Source organism: Caretta caretta, chromosome 11, assembly GCF_965140235.1.
Source record: "Caretta caretta isolate rCarCar2 chromosome 11, rCarCar1.hap1, whole genome shotgun sequence".
Taxonomy (NCBI): domain Eukaryota; kingdom Metazoa; phylum Chordata; order Testudines; family Cheloniidae; genus Caretta; species Caretta caretta.
The window spans coordinates 69,642,629-69,668,686 of record NC_134216.1 but is presented as its reverse complement, the minus strand read 5'-3'; the positions used below and the strand labels follow the sequence as shown (position 1 = coordinate 69,668,686).

At 41.3% G+C, this 26,058-nt stretch overlaps 2 protein-coding genes across 2 annotated transcripts in view; both read left to right on the top strand.

Moving 5' to 3' along the window:
* The window catches only part of RBM44 (RNA binding motif protein 44), a 40,176-nt gene extending 38,524 nt beyond the window's left edge, over positions 1–1,652 (top strand). Inside the window, exon 17 of the mRNA XM_048870168.2 lies at positions 455–1,652. The gene's annotated coding sequence lies outside the window, so the exon portion shown is untranslated. The remainder of the gene's footprint in view (positions 1–454) is intronic.
* Positions 1,653–10,187: 8,535 nt separating this feature from the next.
* The window catches only part of RAMP1 (receptor activity modifying protein 1), a 125,559-nt gene continuing 109,688 nt past the window's right edge, over positions 10,188–26,058 (top strand). Inside the window, exons 1-2 of the mRNA XM_048870166.2 lie at positions 10,188–10,396; positions 10,720–10,879. Of these exons, the coding sequence (XP_048726123.1) occupies positions 10,828–10,879 (52 nt within the window). The 5' untranslated portion in view covers positions 10,188–10,396; positions 10,720–10,827. The remainder of the gene's footprint in view (positions 10,397–10,719; positions 10,880–26,058) is intronic.

The window sequence follows — 26,058 nt, the reverse complement described above, 5'->3', positions numbered from 1 at the left end:
AAGTATACATGTTTTGCAGCTTTGGAATAACTCATCTGGCCGTAAGTAGCAGCAAAGGGAGCATGGCCAGAGTATTGGCAATTTGCTCATCCTGATCTTTGCTTTCAGGAAGTTATTTGAATTATGAGAACTGTGCTTTAAGTTGATTGCATGTAGATAAAGAAAGCAATGCTTAATATATTTAGAAATCTGTTTGATAGGGTTTTTGGAGAGGGCTAATAGTATGCTTCCTATTGCAATACAGGGCTGGAAAGAACTCAATCAGTGTTTGGCTGGTTGAATTCCTCTTGAAATAGTTACTTTAAAGCTTCTGGGATTTTATTTATTGTGTGGTTAGGGTGCCTAGAGTCATGGATAGGTGTCTTTTATTACTTTAAATCTAAATAAAATTAAAGATGATAAATGTCCTAATGTTTCTACAGAATGTCTAATTCTTAAACTATTATTTTCACAGCATTGCAAGCATGGATGCAGAAAAGTCCAAGAGAACCAGTGTGGGAAAGTGCTTGTTTTTTAAATATTAGTTTTATTTACGAAACATTTATAGTATTTGAAAGCTCTGAAATATGTTGTGTTCAAGTGGATGAGCATTCTCAAAATAGATTTTTTTACAAACTTTCCTTTGTAATTTTTTGTTCCACTCGTGACAGGTAGTCAACAATCTGTAGCAAGATTTTGACTTTCACTGTGAGGGAGCTGGATAAAATGAAAACAGCCTTCTGCCTCTGAGGCTCTGAAGCAACCAAGTCATTAGTTTCCAATGGGAAAAAGTTAACATCTGTGTAAAAACTGTAATCCTATTAGAGCATGTTAATGAGAAAAAGGTTAAAAATAACTTTAAGAAAAGTTTGCTCTTGTTAAAGTTTGTTTATAGATATTCCAGTGTATGCTTTCAAGTTTCCTGTGGATGAACATCCACTGAGGAAATACCTTTTGAGTATCTTAAAGTCAGTCCTGGAAGCTGATGTAACATCTAAACATATTTTGCAGCATGTTATATGTAACACTGTAGTGTGAAACAAATGTAACATCACAGGGTCTTCCATTCAGCAAGTTACCAGTGTTTGTTTTGCAGGAGAACGTGATATAAATATCAGTTGTAGACTTTGGTTTCACAAACTTGTATTTAGACTTTAAAAAATGTTTTCAAATGTTGCCTTTGATCCTTATTTCTTAATTTTAAGGTTGTTTTAAATTTTTCATAGATTAAAGATGTAGTGCAATAGAAAAATTACACTGAGGTTTTTGTATTGTAAACGTAGCACAGTATAAATGTGTCAGGCCAACTTCCAGTTTTTGAAGTGCTGCATAAAGAACGAGGCAGTTCATTATAAAGTTGTTAAAACTCAGAATTTCCATTTCAGGGAAAATTTCAGCATTTTAGAATTTCACACGAAATAGAATTTCCAAAAAATTTCTGTTTCAGTATTGTGAAATTTGTTTCAAATTTTATTTTATGGATCTTTTCATTTATATATTTTATATTATTTCATAACATGTCAGAAGTGTTAGTACATAATGTAATAGTTGAAAACTATTTTCATTTTATTTTTAAAATCAAAGGCATCTGTTACTTAGAACTAATTGAAACATGATCTTGTCTAGATCAGAGTTCCTCCTGTTTGTGTTTTAATAAAACAATTTGACAAAAATGTTTGTAAAAATCAACATTTTTCAAAATGTTATGATTTCAATGAAAGTGTCATGGGGGGGGGGGCACGAGGGAGGAAGTGTGACTAAAAGTTTCTGACCAGCTCTATTTCACTATTTAACAGTAGAATAGTTAAGCATTTGTAAACAAAAATAGGTGAACTTAGACCCTGATTCAGCAAGGTACTTCAGCACATGCCTAATGTTAAGCATGTGAGTAGTCCCAGAGTTAGGCACATGCTTGGCTATCTTCCTGCATTGGAAGCTGGGGAGGAGGAGGGGGTTGTTGGCCAGGAGGCTGAGCAGCAGGACTGTCTATCTCAGGGGTTCTCAAACTGGGGGTTGTGAGATTATTACATGGAGGGTCGCGAGCTGTCAGCCTCCACCCCAAACCCTTCTTTGTCTCCAGCATCTATAATGGTGTCAAATTAAAAAGTGTTTTTAATTTATAAAGGGGGGTCGCACTCAGAGGCTTGCTATGTGAAAGGGGTCACCAGTACAAAAGTTTGAGATCCCCATGTGTAGCTCCTGTTGCCGGGGAGAGGTGGGGAGGCTGAGCACACAGGCTCTCTGCCTTACCATAGCTGTGGGGGTATAGGGAGAAGGCTGAAGACCCAGGCCAGTCTGGCAGCAGGGCTGGAAGTGAAATTGACAAGAGTATTCCCGGCAGGAAGCTTAAAAAAATCCACTTTGTTTCTACTGAAACAGAATTTCCCTTCCCATGAAAAATTTTGCTTTGACATTTTGAATTTTTTTCAAAAACACAAGATATTTCCATTTTATGGCCAGCTTTACATGAAATGCTATATCACATTAGTGTGGAGAGTCACAAACGGCATTTTAGCAGAGTACAAAAATGTACTCAGTGAAGCTACAGGGATTTTTAAATGGATTGAAATTTTGCCATAACGCTTGCAGTTCCCATTTGATTGAAGAAAGATGAAATTATAAAATAAACGGTAAGCAAGGAAAAAGGAATATTCAGAGTATTTAAAAAATAAATGTAGACCTCCTAGCGACTTATCTTTGTTTATGTAGTTTCCAAAACTGGACAAAAGAGTATTAGCAGAATGGTTTCAATAGAACTAGGATAACGTGTTCTAAATGTCTGTGTACTGAAGTGTATGTATACAAAGTCTAAATATATAAATACAGATTCCCAGATCAGTGATTATAACTTCTAATTCCTCCAATTTCTGTGCTAGGTTCCCTCCAATAGGGGTATTGGGTTTTTTGGTGGTGAGGTTTTCTTTTTTGTTTTTGTTAATCAGGTAAAACCATTTTTTATCTTACCTCTCCCTGACCAGGAAGAAATAAGGAGCTACCAAGACTAACACCACAAAAAAACAAACAACCCCCCCCCCCCCAAACCACTAGAACAAACAAGCCAACAGATTTACACTCCTACCACTAGATATAAATAAGGGGAATTGTATAAGAGTATGAATAGCAATCACAAAATCTCCCTCATATGATCTAAAATGGTGTCTAATAGGTAGTTTACGGACTTGAACATGCAAAATAATAAACACACCCCTTTGGTAAGAGTACCCAGATTTCTGCTTGTTACATAAGGGCAGAAGGAAGGTGGAAATCAGGCCTCAAGTGTGTACTTTGCAGCTAGTTTCCTTTTCAAGTTTTACTTTGGGACTTGATATTCTTTTCAGCCTTTAAAAAAAATAAAATTAGTATGTTTCCTGTTAACTCTTGAATAATTCTTGCTTATGGGCTTTCTCATCCTCAGTACCGAGTGGCTTTGTCACACTTGGGTAATGGAATGGAACTCTTCACCACCTTTCTTTTTTGACTCCACCAAGGTCAGTAGTGAACAATAGTTGTTACAATCTGATAACCATTTTCAGTGGTCCACAAATGACCATCTTACTTCATTTCCAAGTGTCCACATCCAAAAGCCTGCTTGCAATTGATAGTCTCTCCTTGGTTGCTATTGATTACAAATGCTATGGAAATAGAACTACAGTATTCTCTTACCCATGGAGATAGTCCCACCAGGTCATGGTTGAGGCACATTGCTTGTGCAGTGTGTACAAGTTTGTTGAGTCTGTTACTGCTGAGTGTTGTCCATCTGGCACCTTTCACCAACATCAAATTCTCTTCACGCCAAACCCAGATACTAATTTGGATGATTCACAGGCCTCTTTACGCTCAAGTGCAATTTTGAAAACTGTTTTATAGATGTATTTGGGGACATTTTGGTTTTATTTTTGCACTGCAGCCTTGTTTAGTTCAAATATTCAAAAATAGTTTGATTTTATGCCTAAATTGTGGCTATTGCCCTGCTTTTTTTCATAAGTATAATGATGTAAAGATACAAGTACCAATTCTTGTTCTCTTTCAGTATTTCAGTTACCAAGTGGTAATAATTTTTTTGTCTCATTTCACTGTAGATCTGGTGGTCTCTGAATGTTCGAAACCTTTACTCTTTGCTTGTTATCATGAGCTTGTTCCAGCTCCCATTGAAGTCAATGGCAAAATTTCCATCGGTTTCAGTGGTATACCATCAAGCCTTTATTTATTGTTTCTTACAGAAACTACCTATTTGGGGTTTTTTAAAACTAGCCTTTTAATGATGAATTGATGATTATGTCACTTAAGATTTTTCTAAATCAAACTTTACTTTAGTTCAGAGTAAAATGTTGTTCTCACACCTGGTGCAACTTCATGAATTTCTATGGGAGTGCACATGGTGGTGGTGGATAATTTGATCCATACACAATATATGGACTGCAGTGAGATGCAAAATAATACATTGTAAAGATCATATAATTTCTTCTTATTCCCAAAACAAATAAACAATTCTTCATTTAATTTGTTTATATAGTTTTTATACTAAAGTCCTTATATGGCTCCCAGAACATCTCACAATTTTTAATATATTTATCCTCACTTATAAGGTAGGGAAATACTATTTATCCCCATTTTACAGATGCAGGAACTAAAGCACAGAAAGACTAAGCAATTTGATCAAGGCCACACAGGACATCTATGGCAGTGCAGGGCGTTGAACTCCGGTCTCCCAAGTTCTAGGCTAATGCTCTAATCCAGGGGTGAGCAAACTATGGCTCGTGGACCGGATCCAACCCGTCAGGGCTTTGGATCCAGCCTGCGGGATTGCCACCCTTGCGGTGTGCGGGCCCCAGACTGCTCCCAGAAGCGGCTGGCACCAGGTCCCTGTGGCTCCTGGGGGAGGGAGGGGCAGAGGGCTCTGCGTGCTGCCCTCGCCTGTGGGTACCTCCCCCCGCAGCTCCCATTGGCTGTGGTTCCCCATTCCTGGCCAATAGGAGCTGTGGGGGGAGGTACCCACAGGCGAGGGCAGCCAGGACATGGTGCCAGCTGCTTCTGGGAGTGGTGCGGGACCAGGGCAGGCAGGGAGCCTGCGTGGGCACCGCTGCCACCTTGGAGCTGCTCCAGGAAAGCGGTGCCAGGCTAGAGCCGGCACCCCAAGCCCCTCCTGCACCCCACACTCCAACCCCCTGCCCAGAGGCCCCGTCTGCACCCCAACCCCTGCCCTGAGCCCCCTGCTGCATGCCTCACCCTCCTGCACCCCAACCCCCTGCCCTGATCCTCCTCCCTGCACCCCTGTCCTGAGCCTCTTCCTGCACTCTGCATCCCCTCCTGTACCCCAACCCCCTTCCCTGAGCCCCCTTGTATACCCTGCACCCCTCCTCTACTCCAACCCCTTGCCTAAGCCCCTTTCTGCACACCTCACCCCCTCCCACACTCCCTCCTGCACCCCAACCCCCTGCCCCAGCCCTGCATGCAATTTCCCCTCCCAGATTTGGCCCTCAGGCCAAAAAGTTTGCCCACCCCTGCTCTAATCACTTCCTTTCTATGTGCTGTGTATACATAGAGCTCAGCCTTAAATGGTCCATTGATCACCTCCCTGCAGTTTTGTTCTTCTCCAGCAGTTGGCTCAAGTGTTCCATAGCTGATATTTCTAGGTAATATAAGTAAAAAGATCATATTTCAGTGAAACAGGATTTCTTTAATTTTGGAATGCCATTTCTATTTCAGGTATTACTAAGGCACGCATTACTGTGGTTCTTCAGTGCCCCTTAGATTTAGGCATGGAAATAGCTTTTTAAGCATCCACAGCTTTAGTGTACTGGATGTTTAATAAGTTGTCAATGTTATGTAAAAAAATCTAAAGTTCTTTCCTGAAAATGAAATCTCCATTGTGTGGCCTAAGTTTACATGCACATCTTAATATGGAACATACAGAAGCCAGAGCAGATTGTATTTTAATTAGTAAAAGAAATCTGTTTATCAATGCTGAAAAATCCACTGTAAATTAGCTCTGCAGGTTGTATTAAGTGCTCCTTGCTTGGCTAATAAAGACACCCATAAAGTAATGATAGAAAGCTCTTTAAGGGGTCTAAAACTGTATAATAATTAGAATTCTGAGTTGCTGGTGCATAACTTAGAACATTTGTTTAAACTTGACTGTTTTATAAAAATGTTAGAACTATATTCCATTATGGTAGTTCACACAGATTTGATGAAAGCTTCTGTTATCTTTCCCTTCAAAAAATCACATTGGTGTATTGCTCTTCTCAATTCAGATAAACCCCTCACTTCCAATTTAAACCTCTGCTCAGTTGAAAGTGTATCTTATCTACTGAAGGTAAGCCAATAGCTGGTATTGAGGTGTTTTATTTATAGCAGCCAGCATTGCAAATTCAAGCCTGAATATGAAATTCATGCCTCAAAGCTGTTGTTTCCTGCTCACACTATTAATGAAAATTCTGCAGACAAATCCTGTTACACCATTGACTTCAAATGCTGACCTTACTGTTACACTTGTCCATGCAACCCCACTGAGGGCAGGATTTGATCCTGTAATTGGATTTTAGTTGATAATTCTGGGACATAGTCCAGCTCTGTTATGTAGCTGTGTTGGATCTGCAGGGCTCATAGGAGTAAAAATGCATATGGTTACATACTAAACGCAGGTATGACTAAAAGTGTACAGGATATATCGGATGTTTGCTATTTTTACACAGTTATTTCTTAGGGCAGAGCTACACCAAAAGTCAATAGGAGTAATTTGTGATGTACTTGAAGAAAGGCACTGAGCTCAAGATTCCCCCCCCCCTCCCCCGGCTCTTGCATACCTTTAATTACTAGTGAGCCTGCTGTGGATTGAGCCTTGTTAACTCATTAGTAGTGTACCACTAATCACCTTATTTTAAAAAACAAGTATTTCCAGATAAGGATGAGCTTAAGTATATTATGCAAGTGAAGCCACTTAACGTTGCAGGAGGTAATAGATTCAAGGTAATAATTTAATCAATTGTAACATCTTTTATAGTCCTTTATCCAAAAGTACACTAACTTCAAGAGGTTAGGATTTATGTATAATCCCATTCAATATCTAGGGTAAGTTTTAGTACTGAAGGAGTAATTTATCAGAGTCCTATCTAAAGACTTAAGGAACTGCAGTTGCCCTAATGAAAAGAAAAGAGGCTTTTTTATCTATGAGTGAAGCCTGCCTTCCTTAGCATTTCAACTGGCCACCAATATATTTTTCTTCTTTCCTCCGCTCTTTTTTGACGTCTGTCCCTAATGGCTGCCATCCTTCCTTAAGCCTAAGGCAGTGGGACCCAACATTAAACAGGAGGTCCACATAAACCTAAGCACAACCTTGTGTGGGCCAAATGCATTCTACATATCTTAATAAGATTTAAATCTGTATTGATTTATATTTAAGTCCATCTTGTTTTGTATGCATTTAGAGAGGTGGTGTCTAGATACAGTATTGTCTGTTTACAAACTTCTGTCAACTAAATTGATGTAAACATGATGACAAAATGCTAATGAGTCAGCCGTTAGTATATGGTGTTAAACCAGGCAGCAAGCCCTATGATATGCTCTCGTGGACCATGTACGGCCTGGGCCATAGGTTGGGCAACCCAGCCTCAAAGATGGAGCAGTTCTGTCCGGTTGAGGTAGAGCACTTTGGCCTGCAATGGGGTATAGGTTCTGGATCCCTTCTAGGTGTAAGAGTCTGATCCAGAGGCTGCTGCAGTCAATGAAAAGATTCTGACTTCAACTGGATTATAGACCCCCCCATAGTTATTCAATAAGTGACCCCCAACAATCTGTGGTGGTAGGACTTCTCTATAAGGTGGAGCACTAACTACTCTCAGAAACCTCAAAAATGACTGTCTTACGGTTGAGTGTTGTGTGACTTTATTTACTGGTTCCAAGCTAGCAGGTTTCCTCATATTACAACAGATGGCAGCAAAGCAAAGGATTTTGTTGCCCAAAATACTTTGAAGATCTTTCCAAGCGTCTAACTTTTCTTTTTCCTAAATGAGTGAAACTATGAATGTGCTATTTTTGTGGGTGTATATTCAGTGTCACCAAAGGCTCTTTAGCAAGGTAAGCTCTCATGGGATAAGAAGGAAGGCCCTCTCGTGGACCAGTAACTGGTTAAAAGATAGGAAACAATGGGTAGGAATAAAGGGTTAGTTTTCAGAATGGAGAAAGGTAAATTATGATGTACCCTAGGGGTCTGTACTGGGACCAATGATGTTCAGTGATCTGGAAAAAGGGGTAAACAGTGAGGTGGCAAATTTTTCAGATCATACAAAACTACTCAACATAGTTAAGTTCAAAGCAGACTGTGAAGAGTTACAAAGAGAACTCACAAAATTGGGTGACAGGGCAACAAAATGGCAGATGAAATTGATAAATGCAAAGCAATGCACATTGGAAAACAATCCCAACTATACATATAAAACGATGGGGTCATTGCGGATAATTCTCAGAAAACAGACAATGTGCAGTAGCAGTCAAAAAAGCTAACAGTGTTGGGAATCTTTAGGAAAGGGGTAGATAAGACAGAAAATATACTGCAGCTCTAAAAATCCATGGTACACCCACATCTTGAATACTGTGTGCAGACCTGGCTGCTCCATCTCAAAAGAGAGATTGGAATTGGAAAAGGTTCAGAAAAGGGCAGCAAAAATGATTAGGGGTATGGAACAGCTTCCATGTGAGGAGAGATTAGTAAGACTGGGAGTTTTCACCTTGGAAAAGAGGTGAGTAAGGGTGGATATGATAGAGATCTATAAAATCATGACTGGTGTGGAGAAAGTAAATAAGGAAGTGTTATTTACTCATAAGACAAGAACTAGGGGATTAATGGGCAACAGGTTTAAAACAAACAAAAGGAAGTATTTCTTCACATAACACACAGCCTGTGGAACTCCTTGTCAAAGGATGTTGTGAAGGCCAAGGCTGTAACAGGGTTCAAAAAAGAACTAGATAAGTTCATGGAGGATAGGACCATCAATGGCTATTAGCCAGAATAGGCAGGGCTGGTGTCCTTAGACTCTGTTTTACTAGAAGCTGGGAATGGGTGACAGATGATGGATCACTTGATTACCTGTTCTGTTAATTCCCTCTGGGGCACCTGGCATTGGCCACGGTCAGAAGACAGGATACTGGGCTAGATGGACTTGTGGTCTGACCCGGTATGGCTGTTCTTATGTCACCTACCCTCAAGTACAGTTACAGTTTTCACTTGATGCCAGATAAGACACATTTCAATTGAATCAAGGAAAGTATCCGATATTAAAGCCACTATATGTGAATATAATTTAGTGACAATGGGTTGCCTACCTTTTTGTTAAAAAGGTGGTCTTTGTTTAAACATTTACCACAAGGGCTCTTCCTTAAGAGGACTATAAATGTTAAATTACCATTTTAAATGGTCTATCAGTGGTGGGAAACTCCAATGCACCATCAGCCTTTAACAGCTGGAGGAGCTATGCTACATTTTGTGATTTTTTAAAATTGATTTTTCACAAAAATGAAAAAGACAAGAAAGTAAATGATTTGCAGCATGTACATGTTCCCAAATACCACATGCTTCACAGGATCTGAAATCGAATTATGCAATTTTTCAGCTCCTCAAAGCTACACGACCAAACAGTACTACATAGACATAACATACCAAGGTCCCCTCTTTTCTTTTAGGCAAATGCAAAGGGTAGGTAATTTTTATTTAGTTATGGACATGATTTAGCCATCAGGCTTTAGGCAGGACTCTGTTGAGTCACAGGGCTGAGTTCTACTTAGAAGTGGGATGACACCGTAGGGCCAGATGCTTTTAGGGGTAAGAATTCAGTTGTGGGGGCCGAATCCGAGTGAGTTATTTGCTTGCTAAGGAACAATATTGCATGTGCGCCACAACTTTGATACCGTTATTAAAAAAGCGTAGCGATGGGATGGACCTGTGTAATAATGGATGCAAAAAGTGGAATGGAATGCGTGAAAGGGTGATTAGCGAAAGTTATTGACGGTAATGATTATATATCCGGAAACCCCCAAACACGTGGAGAGGCGGTAAGATCACAGCTTCCCATGGGCGCGTTTGCAGTGCCCCGATCCCGCCCGAGGCTAGCCGGCCGCGCAGCCCCTTGTGGAGATGGCATCAGCGCTGGGGGAAGTTTGTACAAGTAGGATCACGCTCCCACGTATGAAACAGAAGCAGTTTTCCAAATGCCGCTCCGTGGCAGCCTTCCAGCCCGTCCCGTGCTGGATCTCCCTTCCCCCGTAGCGTTCATGTACCTCCCCTCGCGCCTTTCCCCGCTGGGGGGCTGGCCCCGCTGCTTTTCGCCTGCACCTGGCAGCGCCCGCTCACGGAGCCGCCGGCCTGGCTTGTAAACGGCTGGCGCAGCTGCCAGCGTCGGTCCGGCTATTTTTAAAGGCTCAGGTTGGTCTAAACTTAGATCCGCCCAGTGATCTTCACGCGCGGCGCTCCCCGGGCTGCGCCTCGGCCCGACCCTGCCCGCTGCCGGCTGCCTCGGCCCGGGCTCGCGGGTACAGCGACCGCCCAGCCCCGGAGCCGGGCATCGGCTCGCCAGCCGCGGCGAAGCCTGCGCGGGGACTGGAGAGAGGCCAGGGGCAGCCAAACCAGCGCGGTCCCAGCTCCGGCGACTGCCCCGGGCGCGGCAGCTGGGCGGCCTGCTCCCCTGCGGCCCGCTGGGGGGGCTTCACGGGGGTGTGTGTGTTATTTTGCTCTTAATTACTCGGCAGGGTAGGATCTCCCCACCGCTGTCTCTTCCCTTCTGATGGGGCGCCCGCGCCGGTCCCGTGGCTCGGGGTAGACTCATCCGAAGTCAGATTTGTGGCATAATTTGCATCATGGCTCTGGAGATGACTTTCATCCCGAGACGTTTCCTCTGGTTTGTCCTAGGTAAGTGCATGCCTTTGTTTGGTCTGCGCCCTTTGGGACCTGGCTGCAGCGTGCATGTGTGTGTAAAGGAGTTTATGCTGGCTCGACGCTGGCCCTGTAGCTGCAAGGAATGGAGGCTAAGAACCCCCGACAGAGCTCATCCCCCGGGAATATGATCCATCCTAATAAAGGAAACATAAACTAATTAATGGGACGGAAAGAATTTGCACCCAACGTCCTAATTGCCCGCTACACTGTATTGGGTATGTTGCCAGCTTTCTGTTCCCTGTAACTTGCGGTGTGAGATTAATGAACAACTTCGGTGCTTTTGCAGCCCCCTTCGTTGCAGATTGCTGGGCAGCTGGTTGCTTTGCAGAATGTTTATCCTCTGTTGACTTTACTCCGTTTTGCTGTTATCACGGTGGATTTTAATGTTAATCTGTTTAATTCGCTGGTTTGAGCAAGCGGTAAAGCTAGTGAAACAGGCTCACTGGAGGCAAAACCAAACAAACCCTGTTGCGGTTTTGGGGTCGGTTTGTGTGATGAGTTTGTGCGGGCTGAGTCATAATTTACTAGTAAACCAAAATGTGGGGATACAACAGTAGTCGGTTATTCAACATGTGTATTCCTATGACCAATGCCCACTCACTGTCCTAACTACAAAGTAACCTCTAGTGGAAACGCTGATGGCTGCCTGTTAAATACCCAGTTAAACAATTCCCCCCCCCCCCCCCCCCAGTATGTTTATGTACAATAGGTAATTGCAAAAACTCTTCACTTTTTAACTTCTGAAGGGATACCATTCAGAAAAATGTGTACTTATCTCAGCTTTCTCTACTCAGTTAATGAAGCCTTGGCTGGACTGTCCTGCCATCTCTATCCTGATTAAGTGGGGAGTCACGGCATTGAAACCTGGCCACAGGAAAATCTCTCCCTTCGCAAATGTGCTATAAAAATACTTTAGTGAACACTAAACACTAATATTTGGTGCCATTCTCATTTTACATTATCCATTGTAACTTCACTAAGTGACAATCCTCTACTTTTAACTGCAGTCTAAGTGCGAAAATGTCTGTGTTGTATTTTGAAAGCATGTAATGAAAGCAGCGTATCTATTTAAATAGAGATTAAAATTAGAAATCATTCTAAATAACATGGAATTGAAACTAAATGTTTAGCTTGGCTCCCAGCATGTCCGCTGGTAATGCCACTTGGATCAATCTGCTTTAGATGTCATTTTCTACTTGAAGGAAGGTCTGCTTTCTAAAGCAGGCTATGGTTACAATTTTTCATTGTAAAAATTTCATTGAGCTTTACAATTTTCATTGTAAAAATTTCTCAAATATTTATATTGTTCTACAGTTGTCTTCCCTATGTCTCTATTTCTGACACGTATGCATTTAGAGGGCCCAACTGGAATGACCTGTTTTGAGAAATGTTTATATCCCTAAGACCAGGATTCTATAGTATATAGTTCATTTTAAGTCTGTCTCTTTACAATTAGTTTGTTTGGTAATTCTTTCTGTTTCTTGCTTAATTATTTTCATGTGGCATCATGTGTCTCTCCATGTTCTTGTTAACAGAATTACAGATGCAACAGGTAGAAACTAGCCTGTTATTTTGCCATAAGTACCTGAAAGTCTGTGGCAAAAAGCTTTGAAGAATAATCTATCTGGTATTCTTTATAATAATTACCCAAATATTCAAAGAAGAGCCATATTAGAATCATTGTGATACTGACTTGAAATACAAAAATCTAAGGATTATTTGAGGAAATGTGGAAATCCATTTTTCCTGCCTTCAGTTCTTCCTTGTTGTTTTCCTCCTCAGAACCCTAGTAAATAATGTATTGAGCTGTCTTATCTGTACAGCGTAATTAACTATTTACCACTTTTTAGCTTGTGACTGTTCACAAGGAAATAGTAGACAGCACAAGTTAGGCAAAACTCATTCTCCATGTTTAGTTTTAGAGACATCCTCATTGTACATGACTAAATAGTAAGTTGTCCTGTTCAGAAACTGTGGTATAAAGTGAACCCTAACATTACTGCCCATACATAGCCATTCTCATTCACCCAGGACAGTTGTTCTGATGCTTTATTTTTAGAATAGAAATCTGCTTGTCAGTATTTATCAAAGCTGATGTTAAGAAAACTGTCAATAATGTGTTGACTGCAGCTTTGTTTTATATTCTAGAAAATCTGAAATTGAATATTATGACAAGATGCTAAAACCAACCTAAATTGGTCAAATCAGTGACAGTACTATGCATGTGTTGGGCCCAATCATACAAAGTGCTGAGCCTCTAATTAACGTCGCTTCATCTCACGGAATTGGACCTACACATGTCATTTATTATTCTCGAGTTAGCATTGCCCTTTGATAAAATCATCCTGGCCATAAAGTCGCCAATCTAGACAACTGATTCAAAAGCCTCAGGTCCACTATGTAAAACCTGCCTACATTGAAGCTGTTGTTTATTGCACAGTAATAACTTGTTCAGTTACCAGGTATTATCTCTTGGTTATGCTCATCTATGGGATTCCTTTGTTGCACATATTTATACGATATTCGTCTCTGCTCGGTTAGATGGAGAGTGTGGTAGTGTACAGCAATTTAAGCATCGGTTCTGAAATGCCTTTCCTACATATGTAATGTGACACCTTGGCTGTGGGGATGGAACCTCGGACCTCTGGATTCAAAAGCATATGAGCCCCTATTGCCTGAGCTAAAAGATCCAGCTCTGTTAGCTGAAAACCAGTAGCTGACTTGTAAAACTATGTGTTCTAGCAACACTGCCCTAGAGAGGGGAAGCTCTCCCAACTGTGTAAACATAGGTTACACACAGCACCATAGGTGCAAATCCTGGCAGGATCAACTCGGCCCTTCTTCCCATGCCAGATACATTTGAGCACGATGCAGATGATTGCTCAGGTGTCTTTCAGATATAAGCCCTTCCAAAACAGTAGTGACCAGAACACGGACTTTCTACAAATAATCACATTCTCACTCAGCAGATCTGATACCTGTTTGAATCCTGAGGCAACTGTTTACAGTAGTGATAAAAATAAGCTTATATTATCATTCCTGCAGAACTAACATAGCTATGAGAAAGTGAATTGTGTTCTCTCCAGACTGTGTACCATTGCCAGTAATAAAGGTTATGCAGGCCCAATTCGTCCCTCAGTTACATCTGCACAACTCCATGTAAGCATTTATGGGGCTGCACAAATGTAACCATGGGTAAAATTCGACCTGCAGAATCTTTATTACTGGTGATGATGAATGAGCCAGAAATAAGTCAACTTGACTCAGATCCCAGGTTGAGATTGCAGGGCTGGCAGTTAGGGGGGAAAAAACCCTTTTTACTTGTAAACTGAGCAAATGTGCTTTGCAAATCATTGAGACACAATAACATGACTCCCACCTGATGCTGTTTCTGCAATCTCACTTTTAAATATGGAGCCGCACTTTAAAAACAGGATCTTCCCTATTTTGCATTGATACCAAAAAGGCAGGATTTTTTTTTTTTGTTTTACTAAGAAAAAGGTTCTTGTTTGTATTAATGGCCAGCATTTCTCCTCTCCTCACTATTGTACACTGTACCAGTTGGCTGTTACATTCCAGAGGTACTGCTTGTATGTACTAGCCAGTTGCCTGAGATCTTTTTAGAGTGAAGGGTGGTGTACAAACGTATAAATATGTGAGACAGGAATACTTGGTGGTATAAAGGTTTTATTGGCTTGAGCTTGGGGTGGCTGAATTCCGCACAAATGAGTTATGCAGAGCATCCCAAACAAGTGCTTGGTACCATAGTGATCCATCATGTATTCTGTAAAAAGGTCACAATTAAAAGATTAGAAACCTTTAAAAGTGATCTAAAATGGCTCATCTGAACATATAAATATCATGACTTTGAAGTCCATTTATCTCTGGACCTTCCATAGGTAAAACCAAGTTCTGTGTGTACCACTAAGAGTTAGGAATGTAACCCTTCTCATTGGTATAAAACTTACATTTCTAGCAATTCAGGGTTGTTGGGGTATTTAACTTTAATCTTTCACCGAGTCCTCAGACCAATGTAATGGGGGTAGGGAATGAGAAATTTTACATCTGATGGAAAGAAGGAAACATTTTTGTGACAGGTTGACTTAAAAATATACGACAGCTGCTTAAAGCTGCTCAAGTATGTGGAATTTTAGACAGGCCTGATAGAGATGGATTAGTGAGCAGAGCACAGGTGAAGTGTTTCAATGTTATGTGCTAAATGCAGTTTATTACATGGGTATTATATCTACAGACACCCAGAGACAATGTGAAACAGGTACTTCTATAACACACACACACACACACACAATCGTGATCATATTTCCTCTTTTCCCCATAACTTTTTAATACCATAGATTAATAGATTCTAAAGCCAGAAGGGATCATTATGGTCATCTAGTCTGACCTCCTGCAAAACACAGCCATAGAATCTCAACCAGTAATTTCCACATGAAGACGATAATCTCTGAGCTGCAGTATATCTTTTAGAAAGCGATCTAGTCTTGATTTAAAGACTTAAAGTGCTGGAGAATCCACCAGATCTCTAGGTAAGCTGTTCCACTGGTTAATTACCCTTATAGTTAAAATTGGGCTGCCTTGTTTCCTATAGGCTTCTTACAGATGAAAAACAAAAATAAAATGGGTTCAGTTCTTAAAAATAAAAACCTCTCTGGAACGTAATCTGTTCCAGTTTACAGATTATATCAATAGCTCCCAGTTCTGTATAGTTAAATAAAATGGTGATTGCATTTGATTGTGCACTGATGGGGCGGTAGCCTGCTTAACATAGACTAGCAGGAATCTGCTGGGCTTTGAGCAATTTAATGACATCAATTAACTCTGCAATGTTGTTGAACTAAATATCCGTTAAATACTGATACGTTAATCTCTTCTGTGTAAGTGCCCTGAAGACTGCGATGACTAACAAATACCATGACCTGGAATGAAATTGGAAGCCTTGTAAATTATTAAGAATGGGACAGACACTTTTCAGACTTTCAGCTGGAGTAAAATCCATTATAGATTTTCTAATTCTAGACTTGAGAAGATCTTGGAATTATGAAAATGCAGATTTTGATTTATTATTAAACTGTAGCAAGTTCTTTTTACCATAGCAACTGGCTGTAGATCTGAAACCAGATCTTGGGATATTATGTATTTAAATGAGAATGGTTTATAGTCACTTACGACAGATAAATAGACTTAATAGAGCTGGTTGAGAAATGATTTTTTTCCTGCTTATTTTTTTTTTGACAAAAATGAAAAAAAATTATAGAACATTTTGGGGGTTTCATCAAAAAAAGAAAAAGCTGGAAACTTAATCTTTTTTTGCTTTGAAGTTCTCATTTTTGACAAAACCTTGATTTTTTTTTTTATTAACATGGAAACTTTTGGCAAAAATGCGCTTTGTTAAAAAGCCATTTTGGGGGAGGCAGCAGGGAAGGGGAGGAGAGATGAAAGAATTTTTTACCAGCTCTAATTCTTAATTGAAAAAAAGGAGATACGGTACTCTGGCTGGTAGAATAGTATCAATTACTATATTAAATATATTTCATGGATATGCATCAAACTGTTTATTCTGTTAATGCTTTATGAGATATTTGACCAGCTCTACGTCTGAATAGAATTCAGCAAGTTGATTATTCTCTGATTACCAGTGAAATTTTCTAGTGACATATTTGCGAATATGAATTCCTGATATTTGACTAGCCCTTGGTTCAGTGTAGTCTTTTTGTGTGCTTGCTAACTTATCAGACCACATTTTCACCCAAAGATCTCTACATATTAGGGTATATTGCACTTATTTAAAACACTGTTTCCCAATGTCCTTATATAAAAACCACTACATTGCATATCTGTACACAGTTGTGACTTTCATATATTTGTTTTTCCTGAAATTCGTTTGTGATACTTTTTGTAAAACTAATCTAGTTTTGAAAACTAAGTCCACATCTGTCAGTTCTACACTTCAGTGACTAGCATTAATCATTGTAGATTTTTGGCATCATATTCTTTGTTTACATTTTAAAAACAACTCCAAAGCATGAATTTAGCGCTGGCAAAAGGTGCCAAAGTGAATGTGATAGAAACTAAAGTCCTCTCTTTATCTGTAAAACAGAAGCATCCCGTTCTGATCAGATCCTGTTTAGGTGTGAAATGACAATTGGGTACATTCAAGCCTTGGCTTTCTTCTGCCAACTGTGAATGGTTGTTAACAAAATGTGGACATAAGGAATTAGATTGAGATCACTAGCTCATTTCATATAGAGCAACAAACAGACATTTGGTGGTGATACTGTCGGGTCTGATTTGACCTAGGGGTTGGTGAAGTAAATGGAGTTAAACTTTTGCCAAACTCTCAAACGGCACAAAACCTAGTGCAAGTTTAAGAATCATTTTTTTTGCAGTAGTTTAATCAAAGTGAGTCAATAAAAAAAAAAAATCTATGCTATGTATTGAGAGAACAATCCCAAAATGGATTTTTATGCCAAACTTCCCCTTCCTCTCTCTGTTTCTTTCTGCAATCTGTTTCTCGTTGTTTTTCACTCTGACTGGTTTCTGATCCATTTTATACCCTGTCTACCTTGTCTACTCCTTTTTTCCCCACTGTCTGTCCTTAACAGAATGTGAGCCTAGTAACAGTCAAGTCAAACTGTCAAACCTCTAATGTTCAAGTGGGTTCAAAATAAGTTTGCCCATCCTTTGTCATCAGTCCTTTGAGCTATCTGTTGCTGTTATATCAAATTCAGAGTAGGCATAATTTTTGTTATCTATCTAATATTTTGGTATATGGGCCCCATTACTACAGGATCTGAGCACATCACAATCTTTAATGTATTTACCCTCGTAAGACTCCAGTGTAGTGGGGAAGTGATGTTATCCCCATTATAAAATGGGAAACTGAGGCACAGATGGAGGAGACATGCCCCAGGTCACACAAGAAGCGTGTGGTGGAGCAGGGAATTGAACCCAGGCCCCCCAGGCCCAGGCTAGCATGCTAATCATTGGACCATTCTTCCTCTTTTTGCTAGTCTTACAAAGCTGAGTTTATAAAACAAAACAATATGAAAAAAACTCCACATGATGACCTGTCCTCTGAGCAAAGATGAATCCTGATACTGCAATGTGCGGTGTGGCCTTACCCCTCCCCCCATCAACTGTTATATGCATTTTAATAAGGGTTGAGGGCACTCGGTACCTCACAGGATCAGCTCCACCATTTGGAAGACTAAGGCAGGGACCAGGACAATTATAAATTGGTTTGGGACGTTCAGCCAGTCAGGTAGCTGGATGGATGCATGCAATAAAATGGTTTGGCTGAAAGCTTCAGTCTCGTTGGTTTCACAGAACCGTCTTCAGCCAATCAGTGATCTCCCAAGAAACACATACTGAGACCTGATAGCTGAGAGGCTCAACAAAATTCAGTTCTTGAAAAGGCCAATTAATATTTTACAATGCCAATATCTGCCGTGTACTGTACCCTCGTTAGCAAAAACAGCGATACTGAAAACACCACAGGAGAATTCATCCAGGCTGTCGGGGGAAGTGGACTTGCTGTAGCTTTATTTGATGGATGCTCCGGTACTATTTGTGAATCAGTTGCCATAATTTCTTATTTGTATTACAGTAGCTGGTGGTTAAAAACTATCCAGGACCTACTACCACAATATTGTCTTGCATGTTAGATCCTTCAGCTAAGTATAAGAATTTCAAATGATCTTATTTTTGATATTGAGGACTGGCGATGCCAAGTACCTGTGTTTTCCAGCCTGCTACCTTGAAGCTAGTACATTTAAAATCCTATATGAGACTTAAGGGAATAGATCTGGCAAGAGACCTGTTAAATGAAGCCATCGTGCACAATCACTCTCTTTATTACATAGAGAAAAAAATTAAATGGCTAAATCCATCCAGGAATAACTGGAATTTCCTTCCAGGTCTGGATATAACAACCATCAAATTCAAATATCCGTTTGGTTTCTAACTTGAAGGGGAAAGGAGTCCAGGAGAGCTGGCTGTATTTCAAGGAATCCCTGTTGAGGTTACAGGGACAAACCATCCCAATGAGTCGAAAGAATAGTAAATATGGCAGGCGACCAGCTTGGCTTAATGGTGAAATCCTAGCGGATCTTAAACATAAAAAAGAGGCTTACAAGAAGTGGAAGGTTGGACATATGACCAGGGAAGAGTATAAAAATATTGCTCGGGCATGTAGGAATGATATCAGGAGGGCCAAATCGCACCTAGAGCTGCAGCTAGCCAGAGATGTTAAGAGTAACAAGAAGGGTTTCTTCAGGTATGTTGGCAACAAGAAGAAAGCCAAGGAAAGTGTGGGCCCCTTACTGAATGAGGGAGGCAACCTAGTGACAGAGGATGTGGAAAAAGCTAATGTACTCAATGCTTTTTTTGCCTCTGTTTTCACTAACAAGGTCAGCTCCCAGACTGCTGCGCTGGGCATCACAAAATGGGGAAGAGATGGCCAGCCCTCGGTGGAGATAGAGGTGGTTAGGGACTATTTAGAAAAGCTGGACGTGCACAAGTCCATGGGGCCGGACGAGTTGCATCCGAGAGTGCTGAAGGAATTGGCGGCTGTGATTGCAGAGCCATTGGCCATTATCTTTGAAAACTCGTGGCGAACGGGGGAAGTCCCGGATGACTGGGATCCCTTCCAACCCTTATATTCTATGATTCAGTGTTGAAATACATTGGACCTTGCAAAGAAACATACTAATTATACACCAAGCTGATGTAGACAGTCCTACAAGAATTTATATCCGTTTAGTTACAGCTAAAATTGCATTAAACCTCCCCTCCAGAGATTCTTGTATTCGAGTCAGGCCACAGCCAGAGACAGAAAAAAATGGGAAGGTTTTATTGGCCATAGAGGTGGATGAATAGTCCAAAAAAAATTTGTGAAAGTTGATTCAAATTTGTAAAGGAATTCATTTCACTCCGGTGTGTTCCAATTTGTTTGTTCATTGTCAGCAAACCAGTCAAGTGTTTCAGTTTTTTGCTGGCAAATATATTCGTGGACAGTGGATTTCAAAGTTGGATGCGTACGTGTTTCTGGGAAATAAAATGAAAATGATCACCTTCCAGTATTTATGTGGGAGTGGGCTTGTGCACTTCTCTAACCGAGGAACTGAAATAAGGCTGGGAGATTTATTTGGTTAGTCACTAGTGAGCAACATCGCAACGATTTTTGAATGTTTGTGAATTATCAAGAGTTTAAAAAAAAAAATTGAAAATATTTGTCCAATGCACTTGAATAACAAATACATTTGAGAGAATTATGATTGGTCTTCTCTCATGTATCCTGTGCACAGGGAAAAGAGGATAACTTAGCTGAAAAATGTATTCTGTCCGAATTATTCATTGACTCTAACTGGCAATATAACTGTCAGCAGCTGCTAGCCAGATCCAACACTGTAGTGTAGCTGGTTAAATTCGCCTCTCGCAACTGGTTCAATACCAAACACACTTTATGGATAACAGTAAAAGAACAGTCAAAGGAAGGGAAGAATAGCAGTCTCCTGTGGGCTCTGAAAACTCACTGCATTATCACATATAACAGGAATGACCTTTATCCGAACACATCTTCCACAGTAAATTAACCTGGTCTAGATTCTGAAGTATCAGAGCACGTGTCCCAGCCAACTCGGCAATGGTTTAAGCTAACAGAAGTGAGAGCAGTGTCTTCTTTAGGATTACCACAGTGATTCAAAGCTGAGATGGCCAAAGAACACACATTGTCTAAGACTAATCTTGATGAGGAGTCTACTTAATGTGACAATACCAAATTCTGAAACCATTCTTTGTACTGACTCAGTCCCTCCAACAGGTGATTCATCTGTGCAGATATGTATAGCCTGCCTGTAGGAAAAGTCTTTCTCCCTTTTTTCATTGGGGGGGATGAGGGAAATGCACAGGAGCTGGTCTTGACTCTTGCGGAGCACCTGTAATGCTTGTGGATTCAGATTGTAAACACTTTGTGACGGGGACTGTCTGTCTGTACAGAGCCTAGGGCTCCTGGGCATTGTGGTAATACAAATAATAATAATAAACTGTTGTGGGAGTGTTGGGCATTCAGCACTTCTCAGGGTAAGGCCCTTTTTCTCATATGGTGTGTCTCCCCCATGCATGTAGCTGATGATATTAGAAGTTGTAAGCTCTTGGTGGCAGGGACTGTGCCTTCATAAGTATTTGTATAGCACCCAGCACTGGAGCTGGAGAGTAATTTTCCATCAACATGATTGTTTGTTTTTCAACAGAAAATGTTGTTTTTGCTTCTTTTTTTGCTGGAATTTTTTGATTTTCTCAAACAGAAAATCAAAATGAAATTTTTTTTGGTTTGTTGAACTGAGACCAATATTTTGTTTTCAGTCATGATATTAAACTGTATTAACCTAGCGTGAAGCCTCATGGGAGATGTAGTTCAGGTGCGTCATGCTCCCACTCTCAATTATAGGGCTACTTGGATGGCCTGTATTTCCCATCATGCACCGAGCAGTGTGGTGCATCATGGGAGTCCTATGACTGTAGTAAAGCTTGAGAGTTGTAATCCAGCCAGGGAGCCTGTAAGGAAGAGTGAAGGCATGAGGGACCACTCCATCACAGGTGGATGCGGTTTAATATTGGATGGAAACAAAATGTTTCCACTGGGAAGATCAAAACATTTCACTGTAATTTAAAATGTCAAAACAAAACACTTCCAAATCAAAATGGTTAAAACCTTTCGTTTTGTGAATTTTTTTATATTTTTACTTTGTCCCAATTCGAAATAGCTATGCATCAGAATTTCCCACGGGACGGAAATTGTGATTTTTTTCACTCAGTTCTACCAAATGCACAGTGGTTGCTACTGGAATAAAGTAATAAAGCATAACAATAAGTAATGTATACTTTTTAAACTTAGTAACCTCTATGTTCATTTTCCCCAACAGACAGTGGTCACCCTTAAAAAGTCGGCATTAGCCAATAGCTCTTCGGGAATGGTTTGAGGGAGCACAGCGCTTCCTTTTACTTGAATAGGAAACAAGCTGCAGAATATGGTAATGGTTTGCAAATGGTGACTTTTTAATGGCAACCACTGGAATTTCTTTCTTGTCTGTTGCGTGCATGGAAGAAAGTAGGTTCTATATCTGGTGGCCAGAAGATTTTATGTGTGTGCATGTGTATTTCTGTGTGCAGGCTGGTGGATAAAGTTTTAAGCTTCGGTGGAGCTGTGCAGTCTACATCAACTAAGAAACTGGTCCTCTGTTTCTTTCTCTGAATCCAAATTCCCATTTGAAGCAGATAATTGCCTCCTAGGAAGGGGAGAAAATGGTTCAAATTATGTTTTGTTTAAATGGTGAACTCTTTTTATAATGTATAGTTTCTAATCATCATACAACAGAACTTGGCTGTTGAATGTGCATGTTGTTATGATTCAACTTGTTTTAACTTGGCTTTTTGAACACACAACATTTTGGATCAGGTATTTAGAAAATATTGCAAAGGATTCTGAGCTTCGTTTTCAGCCACGGTAGTGTGAAGTTAAGTAATGGCTGGACATGCTTTTCGTTCATCATGGCCATTGTTAAAATAGCCTTATTTCTGAGTCAAAGAAACTTGCTGAGAGTAGCGATGTGCTGCACCACGAGCAACATTGAATGTGCGTTCCCCTGTTACAATTCAACACCGTTCAAAGAGGGGAAAATTGCTGAAATAATTTCAACCTGCGGTCTGATCCTGAACATGAAATAAATTGTGTGTGAAATGAACATTGAGCACAAATGACAGCAGTTAAGATGTTTAGCCACCTGAGCTGCCGGCATAATGAGGAAATTACACATTGAAGGCCTAGTGTACACTAGAAAGGGTTTGCCAGTATAACTAAACTGGCAGCTACCCCAGTGGACACACAGCTTGGACCAGCAAAAGAATTCTGAAGTCTTTTGCCAGTATAGCTTTTACCAGTTCACTGACTGAAATAAGCGACACCGGCAAAAGGATTTTATTGCTGGTATAACTGGGTCTATGTCGGGGGTTTTTGCTGGAATAAAAATGTGGTAAATAATCACACCCCTAACCAGCATTATTATGGTGGAAGACATTTCTAGTGTCGACCGGGCCAAAATGTTCTTACATGTCCCTGCTGTTCCTGGCAGCTGCACACGATACAAATGCGGACCCGGAATTAAGGCTATGTCTACATTGCAGCTGAGAGGGAACCTCCCTGCCTGGGCAGACTGGCTCACTGGCCCTAGCTCAGCTTGACCTGCAGTGTGGGTGTTGCAGAAGGCCAGACTAGCTGCTGGAGCTCAGCCGCGGGGCAGCGGTGTGCGTGTGTCACGTGGCTCCGAGTTCGGGTGGTTACCCCATGCCTCGGCTGGTGCCACAGCAGCCCGGCTGCTATTTTTAAGTGCAGTAGCTTGAACTGAGCTAGCGTGAGGCTGTCTGTCTCCCTGGGCGGGAGGCTGGCGGCCAGCTGCAGTGTAGAGAGATCCTTCCAGACGGTTTCTAAAAAATGTGGCCCCGAACAAAAATCTCAAAGCAAGGGAAGGAACCGTGCTACTAATTACTGGGCTAGAGCAGGCGTTTAAAACCAGTCTTAACAGATTTTGTCCCATTCTGCACTGGGTAGGCTGCACAGTGTCTGGCCCTGATTGAGCTAGCGCATAATTAGGTGCCACCGAAATTAACCCTGTCCTTTCAGTACTTTGCTGGATCAGTCTTAATTGGTCTGAGTTTAACGCCCTTGTTAAAGTTGGTTGTTCAGTTAATGTAGGCGGGAGACCTAAGTTGGTGAGTGACTTCACTTATTCTCTCTCTGCCTCAGCTTCCCTATCTGGAATATCAGTATCATGCCTACCTAGTGTGAATAAAATGCTTTCCGGTCACCTTCTATGTTAGAATCCATGTGTTAGCCTGTTTTAAAGGAGTCCGTTTTCCCTTCCATGCGCACAAGCCTTTTCCAGGCACATTTCCCTTGCTGGAAGGAGATTCTCCCATTAAAAGGAGAATTCAGGGTGGGTTCAGAACATGCAGCCAAACCTACAGCCGGAAGAGGCCCCTCCATCGCAGGGACAGGCTGTGCTGTGTGTGTGATTCTTTCTGCTCGGTCTCCCATGTCCTGTAGTGTGGAGCGCGAAGTGCTTTGTGCTGACTGGGCAGTCTGGAAATAACCTGAGTCCCTTGTGTTCAGACTTCAGCCATTTTTATCTGTGTTCCCAGGCACTGGGGTTATCCCTGCTGCATCTGGGGCACATTGCAAGTTCCTCCTGGCTCTTGTGTAACTGGAAACCTCCATCCGCTATTCTGTTTCCTCTACAAAACATAGAGTCATAGGACTGGAAGGGACCTCAAGAGGTCAGCTAGTCCAGTCCCTTGCTCTCCTAGCAGGACTAAGTATTATCTAGACCATCCCTGACAGGTGTTTGTCTAACCTGCTCTTAAAAACCGCCAATGTCAGAGATTCCACAACCTCCCTAGGCAATTTATTCCAGGGCTTAACCACCCTGACAGGAAATTTTTCCTAATGGCCAACCTAAACCTCTCTTGCTGCAATTTAAGCCCACTGCTTCTTGTCCTATCCTCAGAGGTTAAGAAAAACGATTTTTCTCCCTCCTCTTTGTAACAACCTTTTATGTACTTGAAAACTGTTATGTCCCCCCCCCCCCCCGTCTTCTCTTTTCCAGAGTAAACAAACATATTTTTTTCAATTTTCCCTCATGGGCCATGTTTTCTAGACCTTTAATAATTTTTGTTGCTTTTCTCTGGACATGCCCTGTTTCTGGACACATTCCCAATGTCTCTCCCTACTCCCCATCCACATTTCATCTGAACCCTTCCAACGAACATGATCTGAAGCTATATGGGGCAGCTGTGGGGGCAAAGGCCCTTACACTACCTTTTATTATTGCATCAGAGGTCTTAATGAAATGGCATTACAGGGGTCCCATATTTATTTGCATCACCCTTGGAAGTATGGACCCTAACAAGATAGCAGAGCGTCCACGTTAGCCTGTAGGAGCATATCTGCGTTTTTAAAGGGAAAAGAGGATCTGGGAAGCAAATGTGCAGCTTTTCTCCCTTAAATGGAAGTGTAGTATGCACTAGACATAAACAGATTAAGCAATTTCTTAGGGCCCCAGGCAGCGAAAGGGATTATTAATTATCAGTATGCACTGGGCGGGAGAGATATTCCTACTTAGGGTCCCCAGTGGGTTAGCATCACCTCTGTTCTTGACAAAGGTTTTTGACTGTAAAACATCTTCTTAGCGACGCCAGATTGACATTCTTGATTATACTGTCGTCAGTCGGCTCTTTTTATCCTGTACTAGGGCCTCTGCAAGCAGCTTCCAAAGCTTACTGTTGGCCAGAAATTAAAAGAAAAACATGGGAGAAATGAAAGGGCACCAAATTAGCAGACAGTGTAAACATCAAGATAGCAGGGGTAACTGACTGAGTGACTCAATCTGACTTGAAAAGGGAGAGTTTAGGTGGTTTTCTAATTTGAATTTATTACCTGCAAATCACTGCCTGGGGTACTCCTGAGAGAATTCTGTGCCAAAAAATTAAAAATTCTGCACACAATATTGCAAATTCTGCATATTTTATTTGTCAAAATAACACCATATAATCCCAGCATTTTCAATTATTTGCTGACAAGTATTTTGAAATAAATTACCAAAAGAATTGAAAATGGTGTGACCATGTTGTTGTTGTTGTTTTCTGTGTTATTTTGACAAATAAAATATGCAGAACTTTTCTGAATTTTAAAATTTTTGGCACAGAATTCCCTCAAGAGTACCAGGGCTCTGTGTGGCACAATCTGTGCGCGGGCAGCTCGGGTGAGAGCTATGGGGAGGGGGGTGGGATCTGGACGCACAGGGGCTTGGTGCGGGGTTCTGGCTGCCGGGGGAATGGGACTCTGCAGGGGAGTCCAGGTGAAGGTGGTTAGGGCTCAGTGGGGAGGGCTGGAGGATCAGGGTGCAGCTGGTTGGGGCTCAGTGGGGTGGGGAGAGGCTTGGCAGGGAGTTGGGGCACTCAGTTGGGGGTTCTGGGTACAGGATGCTCCTGATGCAGGGGGCCCCAATGGGGGGGGGGCAGTTCTGGGTGCATGGGTCGGGGGAGGGGTCACCGTACTGGGACCTGCTTCCCCTGTCTGC